Below are 21,356 nucleotides of genomic sequence, written 5' to 3' on the forward strand. Positions count from 1 at the left end.
TCTATGTACGGTTCTCGGGCAAATAAAACTCCAGACAATAGAGAATCAAAACCTCTTTACCAATTTAGCATCGTCCCGGCAGCTGAATATAGACAGTTCTAAAGGCTTCCTTTGCAGAAGCCCTACTCTAGCCAAGGCATGTATGGATAATCTACGAAAGTGATTCATCGCCTGTTAAGCGAAGCTAGTCTTTGCTACGATCGAGGATATTTTTTATTAAATTAGATGAACGAAATCACCATTTGAGCATCTCAAAGAGAACAATATCGAGCACATACCAGTGGACGCTCACATTAGTAGGACTGAGGAGTAGGTAGCATAGGTGCTTGGCGAAATCTTGCAAAGTGCTCTTAATCTAACAAACACTTGGTCTAGGGAATGCGGACTCAGTATCAGCAGTGAAAACACTGAGATGGGGCTTTTTACCCGCAAACGCATTATACCGGATTCATCATTTCGGTCGGAGCTATATATAATATATATCCCATACAACCGATCGTTCAGATAGAAAGATTTTTGGCAATTTCTCCCTTAATTTAAAAAGTATAAACTTGAAACTCGGTGATATATATTTTAATATATCATAGAAGATTTTCTGAAAAACTCACTTTGAACGGAGCTATATACAGTATATATCCCATACAACCGATCGTTCAGATAGAAAGATTTGTGACAATTTCTCCCTTAATTTCCAATATAAAAACGTTAAACTTGGTGATATTTATTCTAATATATCATAGAAGATTTCCTGAAAAAATCACTTTGATCGGAGCTATATATAGTATATATCCTATACAATCGATTGTTCAGATAGAAAGATTTTTGGCCATTTCTCCCTTAGTTTCCAACATAAAAACGTGAAACTTGGTGATATATATTCAAATATATCATAGAAGATTTCCTGTAGAAATAATTTCGATCAGAGCTATATATAGTATATATCCCATACAACCGATCGTTCAAATAAGGGGGTTTTTTGCCATTTTTATACCTTTCATGAACATGAAATGGTATATTAACTTTGGTCAGATGTTTGTAACGTTGAGAAATATAGAAGATAGACTCACCATTAAGTATACCGAATTGATCAGGGCGACGAACTGAGTTGATATAGCCATGTCCGTCTGTCCGTCCATCTGTCTGTTTGAACGCAAACTAGTCCGTCAAATTTTGAGATATCTCAATGAAATTTGGCACAAGGATGTATTTTTGTATTATATTAGACATTTGTCGAATCCGGTAGGATCGGACCACTATAACATATACCTCCCATGCAACCGATCGTTCAGATAAGACGATTTTGGTCATTCCTGCCGCAATTTAGAAAGTATAAACGTGAAACTCGGTGATATATATTCCAATATATCATAGAAGATATCCTGAAAAAATCACTTTGATCGGAGCTATATATAGTATATATCCCATACAACCGATCGATCAGATAGAAAGATTTTTGGCAATTTCTCCCTTAATTTAAAAAGTATTAACGTGAAACTCGGTGATATATATTTTAATATATCATAGAAGATTTTCTGAAAAAATCACTTTGATCGGAGCTATATATAGTATATATCCCGTACAACCGATCGTTCAGATAGAAAGATTTTTGGCAATTTTCCTAATTTAAAATTTATTCTAATATATCATAGAGATTTCATGAAAAAATCATTTCGATCGGAGCTATATATAATATATATCCCATCAACCGATCGTTCAGATAGAAAGATTTTTGGCAATTTCTCCCTTAATTTAAGAAGTATAAACGTGAAACTCGGTGACATATAATTTAATTTATCATAGAAGATTTTCTGAAAAAATCATTTCGATCAGAGCTATATATAATATATATCCCATACAACCGATCGTTCAGATAAGGGGGTTTTTTACCTTTTTTTATTTTATATTTATCTTAAAAATCGTTTAGGTATGTACATCTGTTCACTATATATTTCTTACCTTATACATTATTTGGAGATTACGAACGGGATAAGATTATTGTTCAGCCCCATTCATAAAAGGTATGAAGTCTTCGGCACATCCGAACACAGTCCCGTCCTTACTTGTTTATATTCACTATATCATTTCAGCTATCGAAATTTGCATGCAACGTTGAATTTGCTTAAATTAAATACCAGTTCTCATAAAGCTTTAGCAAATTCTTTTATTTTCCAAGTTTTCTCTTGTTCTTTGTCTACAAAAATTTGCATACGTAATTGCAATTTTAACAAAAATAAAAATAGATATTTCCACTTTTCATAAATTTCCTATTATTTAACTTTATACAGAAGAACATACATACACACAAATAAATATATGTCTATACTTATATCTTCCGCTCTCCGCATATTTTTACTGATTTGCATTTGATTTTTTTTTTTTGTTATCTCATGCATATTGCTTGCAGCGAAGCAAATAGTTTTTTGTTGTATAAAATTTTCTATGTATTTAATATTTTTTGTAAAAAATATTTATGTACTGTGCAGAAGGACAATTAAAACACTCGTCTATATGTAGGGAAATTTATTCAACTTTACCCAGCAGTAAAGCAACAAAATAGTCAGAAGAACTCCTAGTCTAAACAAAACCGAGCTTAAGATGCGAGCCGAAGGAGCTCTCCTATTGTTGACAGCTTCAACGATTCTTAAAGGCACAGCGTAATTTAATTGTGATTTTTCATTTCTTTTTCTTTTCTAAAAAAAATGATTTCTCGGTCGCAGTGAGTTTTTATCTTGACTGTGAGCGAACAGAGATAGAACAGCCATATGAACTAAATCGCAGTTCACCATCATCCTTACTAGACATAATCACAGTGATAGTCGCAGCAGATCAAGTAGCTGCGACAATATTGTAACGAATTTAGAGAAATTCCGCTTATTTACATCCTTCTACTAACGTTCGAAACACTAAAATGTTCAATAAATAACTCCACTATTCAATAATGCAAAATGGCCTTTATTAAAGTACTTCACAATAACACTTCTACTTCTCAACAGATAGCGTGCTTAAATCAAACTCATCCGGATTCTCAGTTTTACCTCCTTTTATACTCTGAGATCCTCGTTCGCATACTTCTAGGCGTTTCTATTTCTAGAATTTACTACTCATTTACCAGCTATAAATTTCGCAGCTATAACTACAGATGCACGATGATTATAGCTTCTCGCATAGCCCATGCGCGTGTATATGTGAGTGATACTTCCACAGTTGATTGCCTAGTTTTGGGAGTATCTCAGATATATGCATGTGTTTGTGCGTTTCTCCCTGCTGCGTGTACGTACATATGTGTAGACATAATCATTGATTCGTTTATGTAGATACAAGTGACTGCTTGTTTTATTATTGTTGTGGCTTTATTTACTTAGTATCAGATTAGCGATGTGAGTATCACTTAGTGTCACTAATATTCGCCACAATATGAATCAATGTATCCATGATTTGAGTTGCAACTTTCGTCGAAATGTCGCACTAAGCTGCAAATGCTATTTACAGCAACAACCAGGAGTCAATGGCAGCACAAATCACGGATTCATTGCTGTGAGCAGTGAATGATTCTGTGCCATCAGTGGTAATTGTGACTGCGAAAGAGTGAAAAATGCCGTCACAGTTGCCAGTCACGGCGTTTTATTAAAGCAATCGCTGCAATTTACAGTTAACTCGCAGTTGCTGTGAGAGAATCGCAGTTATATGAACATTGGCCAACTCTGAGTATCTGCCTTCTCTGAACTGGATAAAGATGCAAAAAGTGGGTCTTAGGCCAGACGAAGCCAGCGAGACTGGGCCCAATTAGCGCTCTAGACGCCATTTTTATGAAATTTCTCCTGGAACCAATTAGTTGTCATGTATATTAAATTACTGAATAAGCTTGTTTTTACTAGAACCATTTGGTTAGTTCAATTAAGCTGTTAATGTCATTTTATCATGCCTTTCTTAGATCGAACAGCGCGAAACCTCCTAGAGTTCGGTTTCTGATATTCACCAGGGCTAGACATTCTCAAGGTGGAAGGTTGACCGTTTCCTAGCAACGTTCTTGGTTGCAACTCCAGCACCTGCCGGTGTAAGGAATTCCCATTTCTTCTGCGTGTGGGATAAATGGCCAGTGTTCCGTCAGCTTCGAACGCCAACGGAGAGTACGCAACTCTTGCCGCCCAAGAAAGTAGTTCAATCGACAACCGAGTTAGGAAGGAGAGGAGGCTTCCTCCCATTGGCGTTTGTTCTCGCGAAACAGGGTTATTTGACGTGGTTGACGAGGAGGTTGAATATTCCCGCGGTAGGCATGTTTGTAGGTGGAGCTACAAAAACGTTAGAGCAAAACTTTCGATGGATGTGTTAAACAAATCGTTCGCGGGCCAGCCGGGCCAGTACCATAAGGTGCTAGGACCGTTGCGTACCGGATTCATATCCATCAAAGGACTACCCAAATCCGCAACACTTCTCTTAACCTTCAGGGAGTGATTTTGTCGTAACAGCAACAACAAGGCTAGGAACCTCCTTTCCACAACTATACATATCCTATGCGATGACTACCTATTGCGAAAGTTTCATATATATATATGTGTGTGTGTATATATCCGTTGAAAGCTGCGAACACCCAATTCGTAAGTACCACGGAACGCTTTTTAGCTATTTTTTGTTCACCTTATTTCAGCACTTACGACATTGCTATGGGCAAAGTGATTTTGCGAAGCGGTAGAAGCTTAACGATCATCTTGGCATACATGACTAGGAGATGCAGAGATTTTTTATTGTGTAAAGTAACTGACTCCAAGGATGTTCTAGAATACTATCGGGGGATAAGACCCAAAGTGAGAATGTTCGGGTTTATTTCATAGGATAATCATATGTAGGCACAGCGGGAACAAGATTCCCATCCAACATACAATCTGAACAATCTCACAACTAGTTGATTGAACTGCAGGGTATTTAACAGGCAATGGATACACGCCCATACATAACTAATAACTACTCATTCGTGTGTACTTGCGTAGGCAATTAAAAATACTATTATCAAAGCGAAACAATGCGATTTCATTTATTAATTCCGGCTTAATTTTTCCATGCAATTTGCATTATGAAAGACAAGAACCATGTTTATGTACGTGTGTAGGCTTGCAAAGTATGGTATGCTAATGATGCTAATTTCCGGAACATATCGGCAAAGGACCATCATCGGCAACGCTTCCTAAAAGACGAAGGAGAAGCGCTGAGAGTCATACATCCTATCATAATTCTGTTGACACTCCTGTCCTACTACAGCATCGTTCCTATTTCCCAAAAAAATCCGAGTTAAAAGAGCAACATTCTTATTAATATTAAGGAAACCGCGATTCGCAATCCTACGGATAATTGCAAAATTACTAAGCAAATATGGCCCCGCTACAGTGGGGGATGAACAGAGTCAGCATTAAATCCACCATTACGGGACACTGAGCATTTGGTCCCCACGCGAACAGAATGGGAGCCCACAATAACGACAGAGGCAGGAGCTGTAGTATGGTCGAGGGGATCATGAGACTCCGAACAGATATAGGTTGGTATAAGGTAAGTGTCCCTAATTTCGTGGTACTAAGGATTTTTCTGATTTTCTACCTCTCTTGCGTTAAAACAAATAAAGGAAAACTAAAAAAGTAAATTTGTCCCATTTAGTTGATCAATTAAGACAAGTTTCCACCCACTTTCAAACAAAACTAACAAATGTTTTAATTTATATAAATCAAAATGTGTGTGTACCTCAAATGTACCTAATTTCGTGGCAAAAATTTTCTAATGTACCTAATTTCGTGGTATTTACTCTAATTTTATGGAAAAAAATAGTTATAACTGATTTCAAACGCAAATTCCTAAAGATACACGAATTGATTTACTGAAATTCATATTCAGAAATTTAAAATTTAAAACTATTTTTTTTTTTTATTGTTATTTTATTTATGAAAAGAAAGAGTTTCAATACCAAAATAAATAAGTAAAAAAAAATTTGTTTAATGTACGTACTTTTCAAAAACTTTTTATTTTTATTTTTTTGTTGTTGTTTTCTTTTTGATTTTTTGTTTGTTTTTTCTTATTTTTTTTTTCGTATTTTTTCATTAAATCTAAGATTTCTTAGAACTTTAGACATTATTGATATGTTACTTATCATTAAATGAAAAAGGTTTAAAACAAAAATAAACAATAAAAAAAATGCAATCAATTGATGTAACTTGTTACTTTTCTAAAAATTACTTTTATTTATTATTACAAAAATGTTTTTATTTTTATTTTTGTTTTTTATTTTTTTCATTAGTGACACCATTAAGCGCTTCTGTCAAATCTTCTTTTGTGTAACGAGCTTTTGTCATGTTTTCTATAAAATTAAGTTATTAACCCAATAATCAGCGAATAGAGATCGAATTAAGTTTGAGGCAGTTTTCTTAAATTTATTTGAAACAAGTAAGGAAGGCTAAGTTCGGGTGTAACCGAACATTACATACTCAGCTGAGAGCTTTGGAGACAAAATAAGGGTAACCCTGGAATGTGTTTGTATGACATGTGTATCAAATGAGGGGCGTTAATGATTATTTAAAACGTAGTGGGCCTTAGTTCTATAGGTGGACGCCTTTTCGACATATCGCAATAAGGGTGGACCAGGGGTGACTCTAGAATGTGTTTGTACGATATGGGTATCAAATTAAAAGTATTAATGAGGGTTTTAAAAGCGAGTAGCCCTTAGTTGTATATGTGAAGGTGTTCTCGAGATATCGACCAAAATGTGGACCAGGGTGACCCAGAAAATCTTCTGTCGGGTCCGCTAATTTATTTATATATGTAATACCACGAACAGTATTCCTGCCAAGATTCCAAAGGCTTTTTATTTCGCCCTGTAGAACTTTTTCATTTTCTTCTACTTAATATGGTACCAATTACCATGTTCATCTCTTGTTTCATATTTGATACAGAATTATGGCATTTTTTTAATTTTTCGTAATTTTCGATATCGGAAAAGTGGGCGTGGTCATAGTCGGATTCCGGCCATATTTTATACCAAGATAAAGTGACTTCAGATAAGTAGGTGAACTAAGTTTAGTTAAGATATATCGTTTATTGCGCAAGTTATCGTGTTAATGGGCGAGCGGAAGGACAGACGGTCGACTGTGTATAAAAACTGGGCGTGGCTTCAACCGACTTCGCCCATTTTCACAGAAAACAGTTATCGTCATAGAATCTAATCCCCTACCAAATTTCACAAGGATTGGTAAATTTTTGTTCGACTTATGGCCTTAAAGGTATTCTAGACGAATTAAATGAAAAATGGTGGAGCCACGCCCATTTTGAAATTTTGTTTTATTTTTGTATTTTGTTACACCATATCATTACTGGAGTTGAAATTTGACATGATTTACTTATATACTGTAAAGATTTTAAATTTTTTGTTAAAATTTGGCTTTAAAATGTTTTTTTTTAAATGGGCGTGTCCGCAACCGATTTTGCAAATTTTTATTTAGCATACATATAGTAATAGGAGTAACGTGCCTACCAAATTTCATCATGATATCTTCAACGACTGCGAAATTACAGCTTGCAAAACTTTTAAATTACCTTCTTTTAAAAGTAGGCGGTGCCACGCCCATTGTCCAAAAGTTTACTAATTTTCTTTTTTGCATCATAAGGTCAACGCACCTACCAAGTTTTATCGCTTTATCCGTCTTTGGTAATGAATTATCGCACTTTTTCGGTTTTTCGAAATTTTCGATATCGAAAAAGTGGGCGTGGTTGTAGTTCGATTTCGTTCATTTTAAATAGCGATCTGAGATGAGCGCCCAGGAACCTACATACCAAATTTCATCAAGATACCTCAAAATTTACTCAAGTTATCGTGTTTACAGACGGACGGACAGACGGACGAACGGACATGGCTAAATGAATTTCTTTTTTCACCCAGATCATTTTGATATATAGAAGTCGATATCTATCTCGATTAGTTTATGCCGTTACGGATTACCTTTATGCGAACAAAGTTAATATACTCTGCGAGCTCTGCTCAGCTGAGTATAAAAATACGAACATAAATAACTCCACTCCAAAAATGCGTGCTTTCCTGCTGAAATGTAAATGCGCAGTATACCACGAAATTAGAGCATGCACAAAATTTGGTGTACGTAAATTCGTGGTATCGCTTTAAGCGGTAATTTGAGGTTTATATTCACATTTTTTTCTATTATCAATATTCATTCAAATCAATAGTAAAGAAGTTGAAATCATGATACATTTTTTTAAATTAAATGAAAAATTATTGAATAAACAAAAGTTCTATAATGGCATTATTTCGTTAAAATGTTGTGCTTCGCAGAGCTTTTTGATTAAAATATTGACAAATAGATTAATAAAAGTGTACCACGAAATTACATCAAAATCTTCCTCGGGGGTTTATTTAATAACTAAAATACTTAAAAAAATAGGGTTTCTTATGAAATGTTAAAAAAAATATGAAAAACATAAATATTATATTACCCTAATTTCGTGGGTACCACGAAATTAGATACATCACAAAAAAAGTGTGCCCCTAATTTCGTGGGGCAGAAATAATAAAAAAAAAATTTTTTTAAATTATTGCAATGAGTTTTGCAGTAATAGAAACGTTTAAGAAATATTCACTAAATACCAAAACATTATCAATTTTACAGGCTTAACAAAATACACTAGACTCCTTAACACTTTACTTAAGAGGCCTCCTTACAACAGGCTCATTTTCCGAGCTTCCAACTTTATATTGCTTGATATCTAATATTAGGTTTAATATTAAAATTAGTAAAATATCTATTAGTATACCGTAAAAATCAAACTTTATTATGAAATTTTCAGTTTAAAGAAACACTCTCCCAATTCCTTGTTTGGAAGAAAAAATCGAAATGCCACGAAATAACGTACTACCACGAAATTAGGGACACTTACCTTAACTGTGGTACATCGGAGACTTTCCTAAACAGCCATCACAAGTAAAAAATCTTCGAATTTAATTCATGCTTTAATCTAAAAAGTCCATATTGCTCTTAAAAAAAAATTTGAGAAAAAAGTTTATTTCGCGCCATCATTAAAGCTACGTCCATCACTTCAACACATTTAGCGACATAACTATAAATTGCAACAGCCTGCAATCAAAGACTATTAAATAAAAGCTAGCCAGATGTAAATGTATGGGTATGCGTCAGCTCCCACCATTATCGCTACAACTAAAGGGACAACTATTATTACAGTTAATATTTAAATTTATCAATAAAATAGTATCGAGCCAAAGCAACAGTAGATAAACGAAACGAGAAGAAACACAAGGGAATTTATTGACACGGAATTCGTGTGACGACCGGGAGGTGTTGACGCAACGGAAATCACGCTGAGCGCGAAATATCGAAAAACTCAGTGGGGTATAGTGCGGGATAGGAACGCTACAAATATTCGCATTCGCAAAAACGGAGCAGAGGTTATTGAAGATTTGGAAAATTTCGACTATTAGAAAACCTCGTTCGTTGTTTATAGAATAAGATCCAACTGGCCAACCTAAATAAATATACAGTAAACTAATGTATTCATTTGGAACACACGCACATAATGCAGCTTTCAAACCAGAAGCTCACAACCTTAAGTCCAGTCAAGAGAGAAAGTCCAAGAAGACGGTGGCGGTTTTCTACAGAGAGAGATGGAATACTAGCCTAGAGTTACGCTCGAAGAAAAGTTATTGACGACGTTGGCCGCAGGTGCTCAAGGATCGGGGGAGGTAGTCTCGGTTTTACATACGAGGAAATGTATTATGAGTAACATGAACTTCTGGATATTTGTACAAGACTAACTATATTTAGCTCGATGGTTCTACACAGCGCCTTATAGCCATGCAGAGTGCTCGTGCTTTCACCTCTCTCAACCACAGAGAAGACCGTTTGCCTGAAGTCGGCTTCCATTTAAGATATGTAAACTCATTTAATTAGCATGGGCACTCTACCAGGAAAGTAGTGGTTGCTGTTGTGGAAGAAGAAATGTAGGCAAAAAGTCGGGTTTCCTAATGGATATTGTGAGAAGACCGGGCTGCCGGGAGCGTAGTGGTCAACGACCCCCCTTTAACCCAAAAGGAATCTTTCAAAGGCGGCCACCGTGGTGTGATGGTAGCGTGCTCCGCCTACCACACCATATGCCCTGGGCTCACACCCCGGGCAAAGCAACATCAAACTTTTAGAAATAAGCTTTTTCAATTACAAGAAAATTTTTCTAAGCGGGGTCGCCCCTCGGCAGTGTTTGGCAAGCGCTCCGGGTGTATTTATGCCATGAAAAGCTCTCAGTGCAAACTCATCTGCTTTGCAGATGCCGTTCAGAGTCGGCATAAAACATGTAGGTCCCGTCTGGCCAATTTATAGGGAAAAGCAAGAGGAGCACGACGCAAATTGGAAGAGAAGCTCGGCCTTAGATCTCTTTGGAGGTTATCGCGCCTTACATTTATTTTTTTTTTTTAATCTTTCAAAGGCAGCTGGCAACCACTTAACTATGTCAAAGAGGACCTGTGCCTATTGAATTTTAGTTCGGCGTCTTGTACTTTATCGCATATGAGTTTGTTCAGAATTGTTTCGTATTGGTTGAGAGCGAATTAAGCTCAAAAACTATTGATTGTGCATGATGAGGAATATAATGTTCGTGAAAACTCTAGACCCTAGGAGAAATAGACAAACGAGGCAACGGATAGAATAAAAGCAGTGCAAGCTAAAAAATAGCCAGTCAGTTTGACCTTAGCACGCTAACAGTGAAGTACGCCAGTAATTAAATTGTGAAGTACTACTACCATAGTAGTGTTGTAAATAAAGAGCAGCATTCCGAAACAACAACAGAAGGTACGTCACAAGAGCTTGGTTGGTGGGAATGGTCTGGGGTCCCCCTCTGTCCTACTAAGTACGTTGCGTCTGTGAGTCTGTGAGCCACAAGGGATATCGACGTAACTGCGAAAGTTGCATAGATTCTCACACCTACTGACCGTGGAAACTTAATTGTCGAGTTCCCCATCATTCAAGTCTTCTGACATGTTAAGGAAATGGTATGGTATGTATCCAATTATGTCAAATGGCAAATTGGCTACCAAAGAGCAAATGTGACGAGTATTTCTTTGGCGATAGCAAGTACTGGTTCTCATTGACTACAATACTCACTTGTTACGCCTTTTTATTCAAGTTAGCATACCTCATAGATCAGGAGCCAGATTTGCTTACAAATGCCTCGCGGGACTTCCGAATCTCAACGGTTTCAATGGCGGTTACGGATGCTTTTGCCCTTTGACAACGCCTTAAAATCTTTTCGGGGAATTTAAAGCGCACAAAGCTAAAGTGGGCGAAATAACACTTAATTCCTTCTTACGAATAGTCAGCTTTCCCGAATTATTAAAATGCCATATTCGCAATATCCCTAAGAATATATTCGCCTTAACTACAGAATCGACGTTACTGACAATAAATAAAATAAAATAAGAATTAAATTTAAAAAAAATACTGAAATAAATAGTGAAATGACCGAAAAGAAGTGGCAAAATGGAATGTCACATCCGATTGGACAGGCAACAAAGCAAAGTAAAAGCCAGCGAAATGATATAAGAGTGGTCAGCAGAGCAAATGATGGGGCTGATGTGGTTGCACACCCCGAGAGTAAAGGCCAATGGCAAAAAGGCGAACTTAAGGTGAAGAAGAGAAACGATTACTGATGACAGTATTTAAATACGCGAATAGTATTTAAATTCGTGACTATGGCAACAGAGATTGCTGTTGCTGTGTTCATTATTGCGAGACTCAATGTCTTGATGATGAATGGATTTGCGTAATCTCACATACGGTCATGTGATTGTGTGCTTAACATGGGTGAAAATAAACGAAAGGATTTAATAAAAAATATGTGCAATAAATTTATATGTAGAGCTCAAGAAATTTAAATAAATTGTATAGATATCGTATCGTATAATAAACGTTCGTATGTAGTATATGAGAACTCTATTAAACACTGAAAGAGCTTAAGCATAGCTTTGGTAGAAACCATAACGGCAATGAAAGTCTAAATTGGAAAAATGGTACATTCAAGCTCACAGATAACCCTATTGTTCTAGGAGTGGTAAGATACCCAATTCGACAAACACTTTCTTATGACATTATAACCATTATTGTTGTTGTTGTTGTTGTTGTTGTATTAACGATAAGGACACTCCCCGAAGGCGAAGCATCGCTTGCTAAATATGTTTATGATACATTTATATTTGTAACATGATTCCCCTCCCGCAGGTGAGGTTAATAATTGGGTTGCGGTAGTTTTGAAGCTTTGTATTGAGCTTATCAACCCCTTGAATCCCACCATGCGCATTTACAAAGCGCTTCGGTGGATATTTCTCCAGGCGTTTATTTTTACGCAGTTGGGCATGTTCGTAAAAGGTATAACACAAAGTTTACAATGTGTAGCATGTTGAAAAAAAAGTGTACTCTAAAGTCTGCAGATTGGTACAGAATGTTCTTTCCGGTTTTCGGACCATGCGTACTTATGTTCGCATCAGCATCCCCTCTAAGAGGGTAGAGAAGGGATAAACCTTAAGAAACCATAGGGGAGAAGAGGAGGGAAAGGTTTTGTATCGATGAGTGATCGGTGTTATTATCGACGAGAGATAGACGAGTTATCATTTGTTATCAAAGTGTCATAAATTTGCTATCGATAACAAAGCTTCGTCGATACTTTATTGACCAGTTATCGGTAGGTTATGGAAAAGTTTTGATTAAGTATAGAAAGGTTATCGATTTAGTATCGAATAGTTATCAACTATTTATCGAAAAATTTTCGACATGTCGAAAAATTAACGATGTGCTTTCGAAAAGTTATTTGTTATCACAGATTTATTACATATATATTTAATAGTTATCGATATATTATCGAAATATTATAGATAGGTTCTCGAAGTATTACCAATATGTTATCGAAAAGTCGTTTTATTGCCATCGACTCAAAAATTCATCGATATATTAAGAATTATTTGTCCACATGTTATTGATATACCACCAAAAAGTTAACGACTTATTTTCGAAAATTTATCAATTTGTTATCGAAAACTTATCAATTTGTTATCAAAAAACTGTCGATTTGTTCTCAAAAAGTTGTCACTTTCATATAGATTTCTTATCGGGATAAACTAAAGGGTTTGTTATGAAACAGATACCTATAAAACTTTAGTATTAATTCGATAACAATTCTGTAGTTCGTTGATAGCAAGCCTATAATAAACCGATTACAAGTCGGTAACTCGAGGATAATAATTCGTTATCGATAATAAGCTGGTAATAAAACAATATCTTGTCGGTGTCGGCTGTCACCGCTAAGAAGCCGAAGTAAACCTTCTCAAAATGTCCGAAATAATTTTATTCTGGTAAAGTTGCCTCTTTTCACTTCAACCCATACTCGAGCTCTTTACCTGTATGTTTACACATCGAACTTCACGGGTTCTTCCGGCAGAAAGACATGTCAACCGTACCCATAGGTGAACAAAGTGGATCTCTCCGACAATACCCGTAGGGGTATAAAAAGTATCCACCCGAAGGTGTATAAAGAAGACATTTCAAACAGTACCCGTAAGGGTATTGTTTAAGTGACTTAAACTATGAACATTTTTTGTTCGTTTGTTTCATTAGCTATTGAGTGTGCTTGTAATTGTCAACTGGTTAGTGAAATATTCTAAAGACATAGTTTAAATTGTTTATCCCAAAGCGGGGGTTTTTTAAAGCGAAACAAGGTGGCTCAACCCGCAGCCAATACCTTGGAGCCCCCAAAGCTCGCCCCAATGAATAAATACAAGGTGTAACAGATCCATAGCGACCTCCCTCTCTCTAAACAATAAAATAATATACAGTCCACTAAAAATAACAAAATAATATAACCAAAAAAAACTATTCGCCCGTCGAATCACCAAAGCTTAGACAGGTATAAAGGTGAGTATAATAAGGATCTGCGGACAGTACCCGTAGGGGTATAAAGAGGACCCATTCGACACTACCCGTTCTGGCATAAACAGGAACAATTCGTCCCTCCCTAGGACATACTCAAACAAAAGGAATGACTCCAACCGATATGAAGATATCAGAACTCGCTACAGTCGCATATTCCTTTGGGACTCATCCCATTCTAACCACATTATTTACAGGGTTGCTATTCACGCCTTTTTTTAAGTTTGAAGCAAGCAAGCTATGAAAAAGTAAAATTTCAGAAAACGGAGGAATTTATGTAGCAACAAATATTCCTTTAAAGAAATAAAACGGGCAACGGTTGCTACTCGTAAAGAGAGATACCGGCAGCTATTTATGTACTATTTAGTCTGACACAATAAAATACATCACCAGCCAACAGCTGCACAAAAAAAATTAAGCAGCAATTGCCGCGCGCCGAGTTTGCTTTATTTTCACTCAATTAAACTTGATGTCTCGTTATAAATTTCGCAAAAATACAAAAAACCTACGACCTTTCATCAATAAAATGGCAGAAGCTAATGGACGGAAATGCGGTAGCGTAAATTTTGTGCGCGTGTGTGTGCTTCGACAATTTTGTGCAGCTGCGTGGAAAATTCGAAAAAAAAACCAAAAAATGTGAGCTAAATGTGCGGCGAGGCCTGCAACTCACTAAAGGCTTAAATTATTTAAATATATATATATTTTTTTTTTTTGTATATAGGTGCTGCAGTCATATAATTAACTTTAGTGCATTTTGCATTGTTGCGTCGCTTGCGCTGGGTGCTCTCTGTCTTTTTTTAAGAGGACCAGCAGTTTCAGTGTTTCTTTACTGTAAATTAAATTTTAGTTGGCCCGCAATGGCCACGGTTTTACGCTATGTTCTCTGCCTTCCTTCACATACATACCTCGGTTAGTTGTGGTTGTGATTCGGGTTTTTTATTTGTTTTTGGCTTGCGTCCACGTTTATTTGTGCGCTTCTTCTCCTGCAGCAGCACAGTGTCCTTGCAAAATTTTTCCATCATTTTGATGAAAATGTTTGCAGTTTCAATGACATCGCGCAGAAAAACTCTAAAAGAAGAAGACAAAAGTGTTTGAGTTAAATATTAAATTCTTAAAGTGTTTACAGAGCTAAAGAAGATTTGCGATTACATTTTGCTTTAAATTCTGTGTTACCTAATTGGAATAATATTATTATCAATAATGTAAAGCAGCGGTACAAGAAGCACGACCACCTCTGGAACTCCAACTGCGCCTGAAAGTATGTCGCGGTCCAACGGGCAGCAAACAACAAGATACATAGCAAACATCGAAAAGTAGAACATTGCAAGCAATTCATTTCTCAACTCCATTATAAAGAAAAAGAGGTAAAACAAATGCATTTGTCCTCGGTTGGTTAGAGGAGGTGGTTCACTTGGCAGCCCAACCATTTCTGCTGATTAGCTGAGTGTAAAGATGTGTTTGTCAAGGCACGGATCACCCTTCGCTTTCGAGGACAACCGCTCGCCCATTTTTGGTTATCTCACCCGTGTGTCAACTAAGTGAAAGGGGCCCGCGGCCTAACGATTACCCCACTTCTTCCCCTTAGCTCTGTCTACAGCCGTAGACCGATGCGTGAACTAAAGAGGCTACTGCTGTGTCATATTTGGTCCACCTTTGGAGTTCCGGCTGGAACAACTCCGCCTTCAATCCTGCCATCGTGTAGTGATGTGCAGAGAGTGAGCCAACAATATACGGGGATTCCTAGCAGTACTCATATTGCTCGTGCCCTGCGCTTGCTAAGACTCCAGCTATTAGAAGTGATGCAGCTGTCAGATCTAGAAACAGCAAGTGCCTTAAGTCCTAGGAAGCTTCTAGAGTTTGCCAAGAGGACGGAGTTATTTTATAACACAGATCCTGGTTTTTGATAGGATTTTTCGTTTGGTCGTTAAAAACAAACTTCTGGTAACACTACGGACTCATTCAGCCTATGTGAGGTTCTCATGGACCGGCCAGTTCAACCTAACCTAACTCATTGCAGACCGCAGTCCCACCTATTGCGCAGCTACGGTGGACTACCTCTGGATGAGATGTCAGTGTGACAACACAAAGTAACAACCTACCGCCACTGGTACTCCCTCCGTCGCCTTACAATCGCTGCAGATCGCCGCTGTTGCCGCCCACAACCATGTCGGCGTCCAGAGCTGCCATGCTGATACCCCGTTGCTACGACTGTTGGCCGACTGACGATCATCCCACCATATGAGTAGTCTGAAGCACCGTCCGCTCTCAAGTACAACAAATCAAACACCTCTTCTCTTTCTCCTCAGCCTCTGGTACATAAAGCTGCTGCCCTCCTAAGACCTCAAGCCGTTTTTGTATGTGTGTATGTGTATTCGTACTTAGCGCATAAATACTATTCGGTAAGGAGTTGTAGAACCTCTATTTGACCCTGGATCGACTCAGTGCGATCCCAGTATTCGACCAAAAACCACCTCGTAATACGAGCAATACATTTATTAAAAGTTATTAATAAATAAAAATAGATAAAAAGAGGAGGAGGAAGTATAGTTAGGCACTGCTTATGGGATGGAATTTGTTAAATATGACGAAACGCTCAGCAAATCTTGGAACAAATAAAACAACAGAAGCACGAAGTGGCGTGCCATAAGACGTTACGATCAGGGGAGATAGAAACAAGAGGCAAGCAGCTCAATGGCGCTGCGACGGCTGATACAGCAGCCATGGCTCTCATCTCGAGGAAATTGATTTCACCAACCAGCCAACTGCTTAGAAATTGCTCAACCGATTCGTCATCTGCTCATCGCAGAGTTACAACCCTATCCACCGATTCGTAACCTGCCTCTCGCCGGGCATCGCGTTGCGTGTATGTGTGTACGTCTGAATCAAATACCATCAACAAAGTAAGGTGCATTCATTAAGAAAGGAAATAAATGTCTTCGACGAAACCCACCCTTCAGGTGAATGCAGACTGTGTCACATTGGAGTATCTGCTAAAAAATATTTGTTGATTTTATGAAAAAAGACAATTAATTGCCACAATGGTTGGAACTTAATTATTGCTATTTGTTTAGGATGCTGGTTATATTTACACACACACACGCCAAAATTTTTGTATATAATACGAACACATTCAAAATCATTGCGCTGCATTTAATGACAAATTAGCAGAATAATACGGGCAGCTTTTCAAAGTCAAAAGCCGTACTGAAACCAAATGACCAACTTTACATACGAGCAACACACACACACAAATACAAGAGCACATATACATTAGTTTTCATATGATGACGATTTAGAAATTATAGTTGGAACGCGACTAACTGCAAACGCAACTAATTAGTCAGTTTGGTGGCATTTGTACATTGCAATAATCCGCGTGCCTGCCCCCCCCCCCCCCCCTCACCTCATCCCTAAGCTTATTCTATATATACATGTTGTTACACGTTTTAGTATTGCAGTTTTAATACAAATACATATATCTAAATTTCTATTTATGTATTGGTGAATGCTGCTAGATGTTTGACCGCACGTTTGTCATGTGGTAATAACGCTACACAAAAGCCACATTCAACGGTTGTGCTGGGGGCTACAAGTGGATTAGTGAGTACTATTGCGGCATACATAAACTAGAACAAATGTTAAGGCGTGGGAAGCAAATCTTTAAACATATATTATGTGTTGAAATTGCGCAAAATTAAAATTGATATTTGGTTCCCGCTTGTGGGCGGTCGGTTTTGAAATGTTTTTTATAAAATACTGGATGAAGTTAAGTTGAGAAGTTGCTACTTGTTCGGTAGAAAACTTTTTGAGCAATTAATCAAAGTTATAAACGATAGAGAAATTCGCTCCATCTATCGAACAAATTTTTAACCACTACTATTTGCCTGAACTCTCTTCCTCTAACTCTACCTCCACCTCTGCCTTTACCTATACCTCTACCTCAACACCGAACTCTACCTCTACATCATCAACGTGAGTTAAACAAACGCCGATGAAATATTTTAAATATGCCACAAGAATGTATTTGCAATTTGTTCCTCTGTAATGCATTCAAGCTCCGTCGCCGTTAAGTTGGTGGTGTAGGTGCGGTTGAAGATTTTCCCGCTTCGCGTCCGGTCTGGCTCTGAACGCATTACTCATAAGGTAATGCGTCAACCCTCGCGTGGCCTCCCTGCGTAGCATAGATAACCACGAGATCGTTAAAGGGCGACTACACAATCGGCTCCGGATAGCGGCCTTGAGGGGGGACTTTTTTAGAATGGACAATACTAATACGAATCCGCCAAGGATGGGGTGCGGAAGAAGAGCGCTTTTGATGGAAATCCGTCAAATCAATCTTCAGCACTCTAAGGCGGCTTCCGCAAATTTGGTGCTCTGCCTTGAAAAAGGCGGAGTGGATATAGTCCTTGTCCAGGAGCCGTGGCTGAGTAGTAACGGCAGTAAGATTTCTGGATTAAGGACTGGAAAATTCAACACCTTGGTGCATGCGGAGGCAAGTAGGCCTAGATCCTGTGTGCTTGTTAAAAAAGAGATTAAAGCTTTTATTCTCTCTAATTTCAGCAATGCTGACGTAACCACGGTCTGCCTCGAGCGAGGAAGTAATGAAATGTGGGTGGTCTCAGCGTACATGCCCCACGGGGACGTAGTGGGACCACCACCTGCGATACTGGGTGAAATCACCGCTGAAGCAAGGCGGAGAGGTGTTGGCGTGATCATCGGTGCCGATGCAAATGCCCATCATAGCATTTGGGGAAGCTCGGATACCAACACTAGAGGTGAGTCTTTATTTACTTTTATTGTAGATGAGGGACTTTGTATATGTAATAGGGGGAATGACCCGACTTTTATTACTGCGTTAAGGGAGGAGGTCCTGGACCTCACCCTGGTTAGTAGAGAACTGGAAGGTCGGATATCTGGATGGAGGGTTCTCAACGAGCACTCCTTCTCTGATCACCGATATATTCAGTTCTCAGTGAACGAAGAACGTCCCGGTAAAATATCTTTTAGGAACCCTAAAAGTACTAACTGGGACTTGTATTGTAGGAAGCTGGGAGAGCTACTGCCTGCGGTGCCTATCATTAGTTCGGGCCTGTCCGAATCTGAGATAGACGTTCTGGTGGAAAACTTCACCTCGGCAAGCAATAGCGCCTTTCAGCTGTCCTGCCCATTGAAAACTTACAGGGGGAAGGGCAAGCCGCCCTGGTGGTCGGATTCTCTTGACGACCTAAGAGCGTCCAGTCGGCGGCTCTTCAACAGAGCCAGGAGGAGTAAATTACCCTCGGACTGGGAGCTCTATAAGGTGAGTCTGGGGATTTATAAATATGAAATAAGGATAGCCAAGCGAGATGCATGGCGAAGCTTCTGCGAAAACGTAGAAGGCTGCAATGAATCCGCGAGATTTAGAAAAATACTCTCTAGGAACCCCGCTCCTCTGGGGTATCTGAGAGATGATGGTGGGGACTGGTCGATGAGTAGCGAGGAGTCCCTAAGGCTTTTACTGGACAATCATTTTCCCGATGTCCGAGTTGCGCAGGGATCTTCGCCTGCATGGTCGGCGGTCGTTGGCCATGCAGAAGTGCCTGCCATTCCAATAGGGGAAAGTCAGATAACCTGGGCTATAGGGTCGTTCAAGCCCTATAAGTCTCCGGGCCCGGATGGAATCATTCCTGCGCAGCTTCAAAGGTCTTTGGGGATTTCCTGCCGCTGGTTGGCCATCATATATACTAACTGCCTCAGGCTTAACTATATCCCGAAGTCTTGGCACACGGTTAGGGTTATTTTCATTCCGAAGGCCGGCAGAAGCTCTCATGTATCACCTAAGGATTTCAGGCCAATCAGTCTCTCGTCGTTTCTTCTTAAGACGTTTGAGCGGTTGATTGACCTGTACCTACGGGAAAGGATACCTCGGGGGTTACTGTCGGCTTCACAACATGCGTACTGCAAGGGCAGATCGACGGAAACGGCTCTTCGATTGTAAAGCAAATAGAGGGGTCCCTAGAACACAAAGAGTATGCTCTGGGTGCCTTTCTAGACATCGAGGGAGCTTTTAACAATGTCTTACCGGGGTCAATCGAAAGAGCTCTGGTGGGTTTAGGAGTCGAGGCGGCTCTGGTTGAATTTATTAGCAAACTTCTATGCGGCAGAATTGTCGCAGCGGAGTGGGGAGGGGCCATAATTAAGAGGAAGGTGTGCAGGGGCACGCCACAGGGGGGTGTCCTATCTCCTCTCCTCTGGGTTGTGGTAGTCAACGAGCTTCTTGTGGAGCTGGAAGCCAATGGTTGTCGGGTGGTTGCCTATGCAGATGACCTCGCTATCCTAGTCAGAGGCAAATTTCTGGGCGCCCTGCGCGATGTTCTTCAGGGCTACCTGGATACTGTGGCTAGGTGGGCTGAATCATGTGGATTGGCGGTCAACCCGGGAAAAACGGAATTGGTCCTTTTCACAAGAAGATATAAGGTGCCCGATTTCAGAACTCCCTCGATTGCAGGGGTACCGTTGGTACTTTCTGATAGGGTTAAATATTTGGGGATTGTTTTGGACAAGAAACTGTCCTGGAGACCCAATGCGGAAGATCGGGCCAGGAAGGCCGCCATTGCCTTGTACTGCTGCAGAGGAGCTATCGGAAAGAGATGGGGACTCTCGCCAAGAATAGTACACTGGCTTTATGAGATGGTGGTCAAACCGATTCTGCTATATGGGGTGCTGGTCTGGTGGAAAGCACTGGACACGGCGAGCACCTCCAAAATGTTAGTGTCAGTGCAACGGACGGCGCTGATCGGTATCAGTGGCGCTCTCAGAACAACGCCTACCTTGGCACTGAACGTCATGCTGAACATATACCCAGTAGATATTGCGGGAAAGGCGGCCGCGGCAAGGTCGTTGGTCAGGCTTCGTGATATGGGATATAGACTTTCTGACCGCGGACACTCTAGCCTTCTTACCAGTTTCGACTTCATCCCGGACAGAACGGACTACTGTATGCCGATAACAGCTCCCTATACAACCTTCACCCCAGTTATTCCAGAGAGAGAGGATTGGGGAAGAGGAATTATCTGGGGCATGGGACCGGTTAACTTGTTCACGGATGGGTCAAAGCTGGATGGAAAGGTTGGTGGGGGGGTCTTTTGTCAAGAGCTAAATTTAAGCCGCAAGTTTAAGTTGGCTGATCACTGCAGTGTATTCCAAGCGGAAATTGCTGCGATTAAGGATGCGGTGGATGGAATGCTATCCAGTGCTACCACGGTTAGGGAATTTAACATCTACTCTGATAGCCAATCGGCTATCAAGGCCTTGAGCTCAACTACAGTGCGATCGAGGGTGGTCTGGGAGTGCCTGACCTCGCTTGCGATTGCATCGAATTATTTTACAATTAAGATTATCTGGGTCCCG

General features: G+C 39.3%; 1 protein-coding gene across 1 annotated transcript in view; it reads right to left on the reverse strand.

Moving 5' to 3' along the window:
- Window positions 1–21,356, reverse strand: part of timeout (circadian regulator timeout) — a 272,495-nt gene that overhangs the window by 94,952 nt on the left and 156,187 nt on the right. The window contains exon 8 of the mRNA XM_067767826.1: window positions 14,873–15,035. Within this exon, the coding sequence (XP_067623927.1) occupies window positions 14,873–15,035 (163 nt within the window). The remainder of the gene's footprint in view (window positions 1–14,872; window positions 15,036–21,356) is intronic.

Source organism: Eurosta solidaginis, chromosome 1 (assembly GCF_040869045.1).
Source record: "Eurosta solidaginis isolate ZX-2024a chromosome 1, ASM4086904v1, whole genome shotgun sequence".
In the NCBI taxonomy this organism is placed as follows: Eukaryota; Metazoa; Arthropoda; class Insecta; order Diptera; family Tephritidae; genus Eurosta; species Eurosta solidaginis.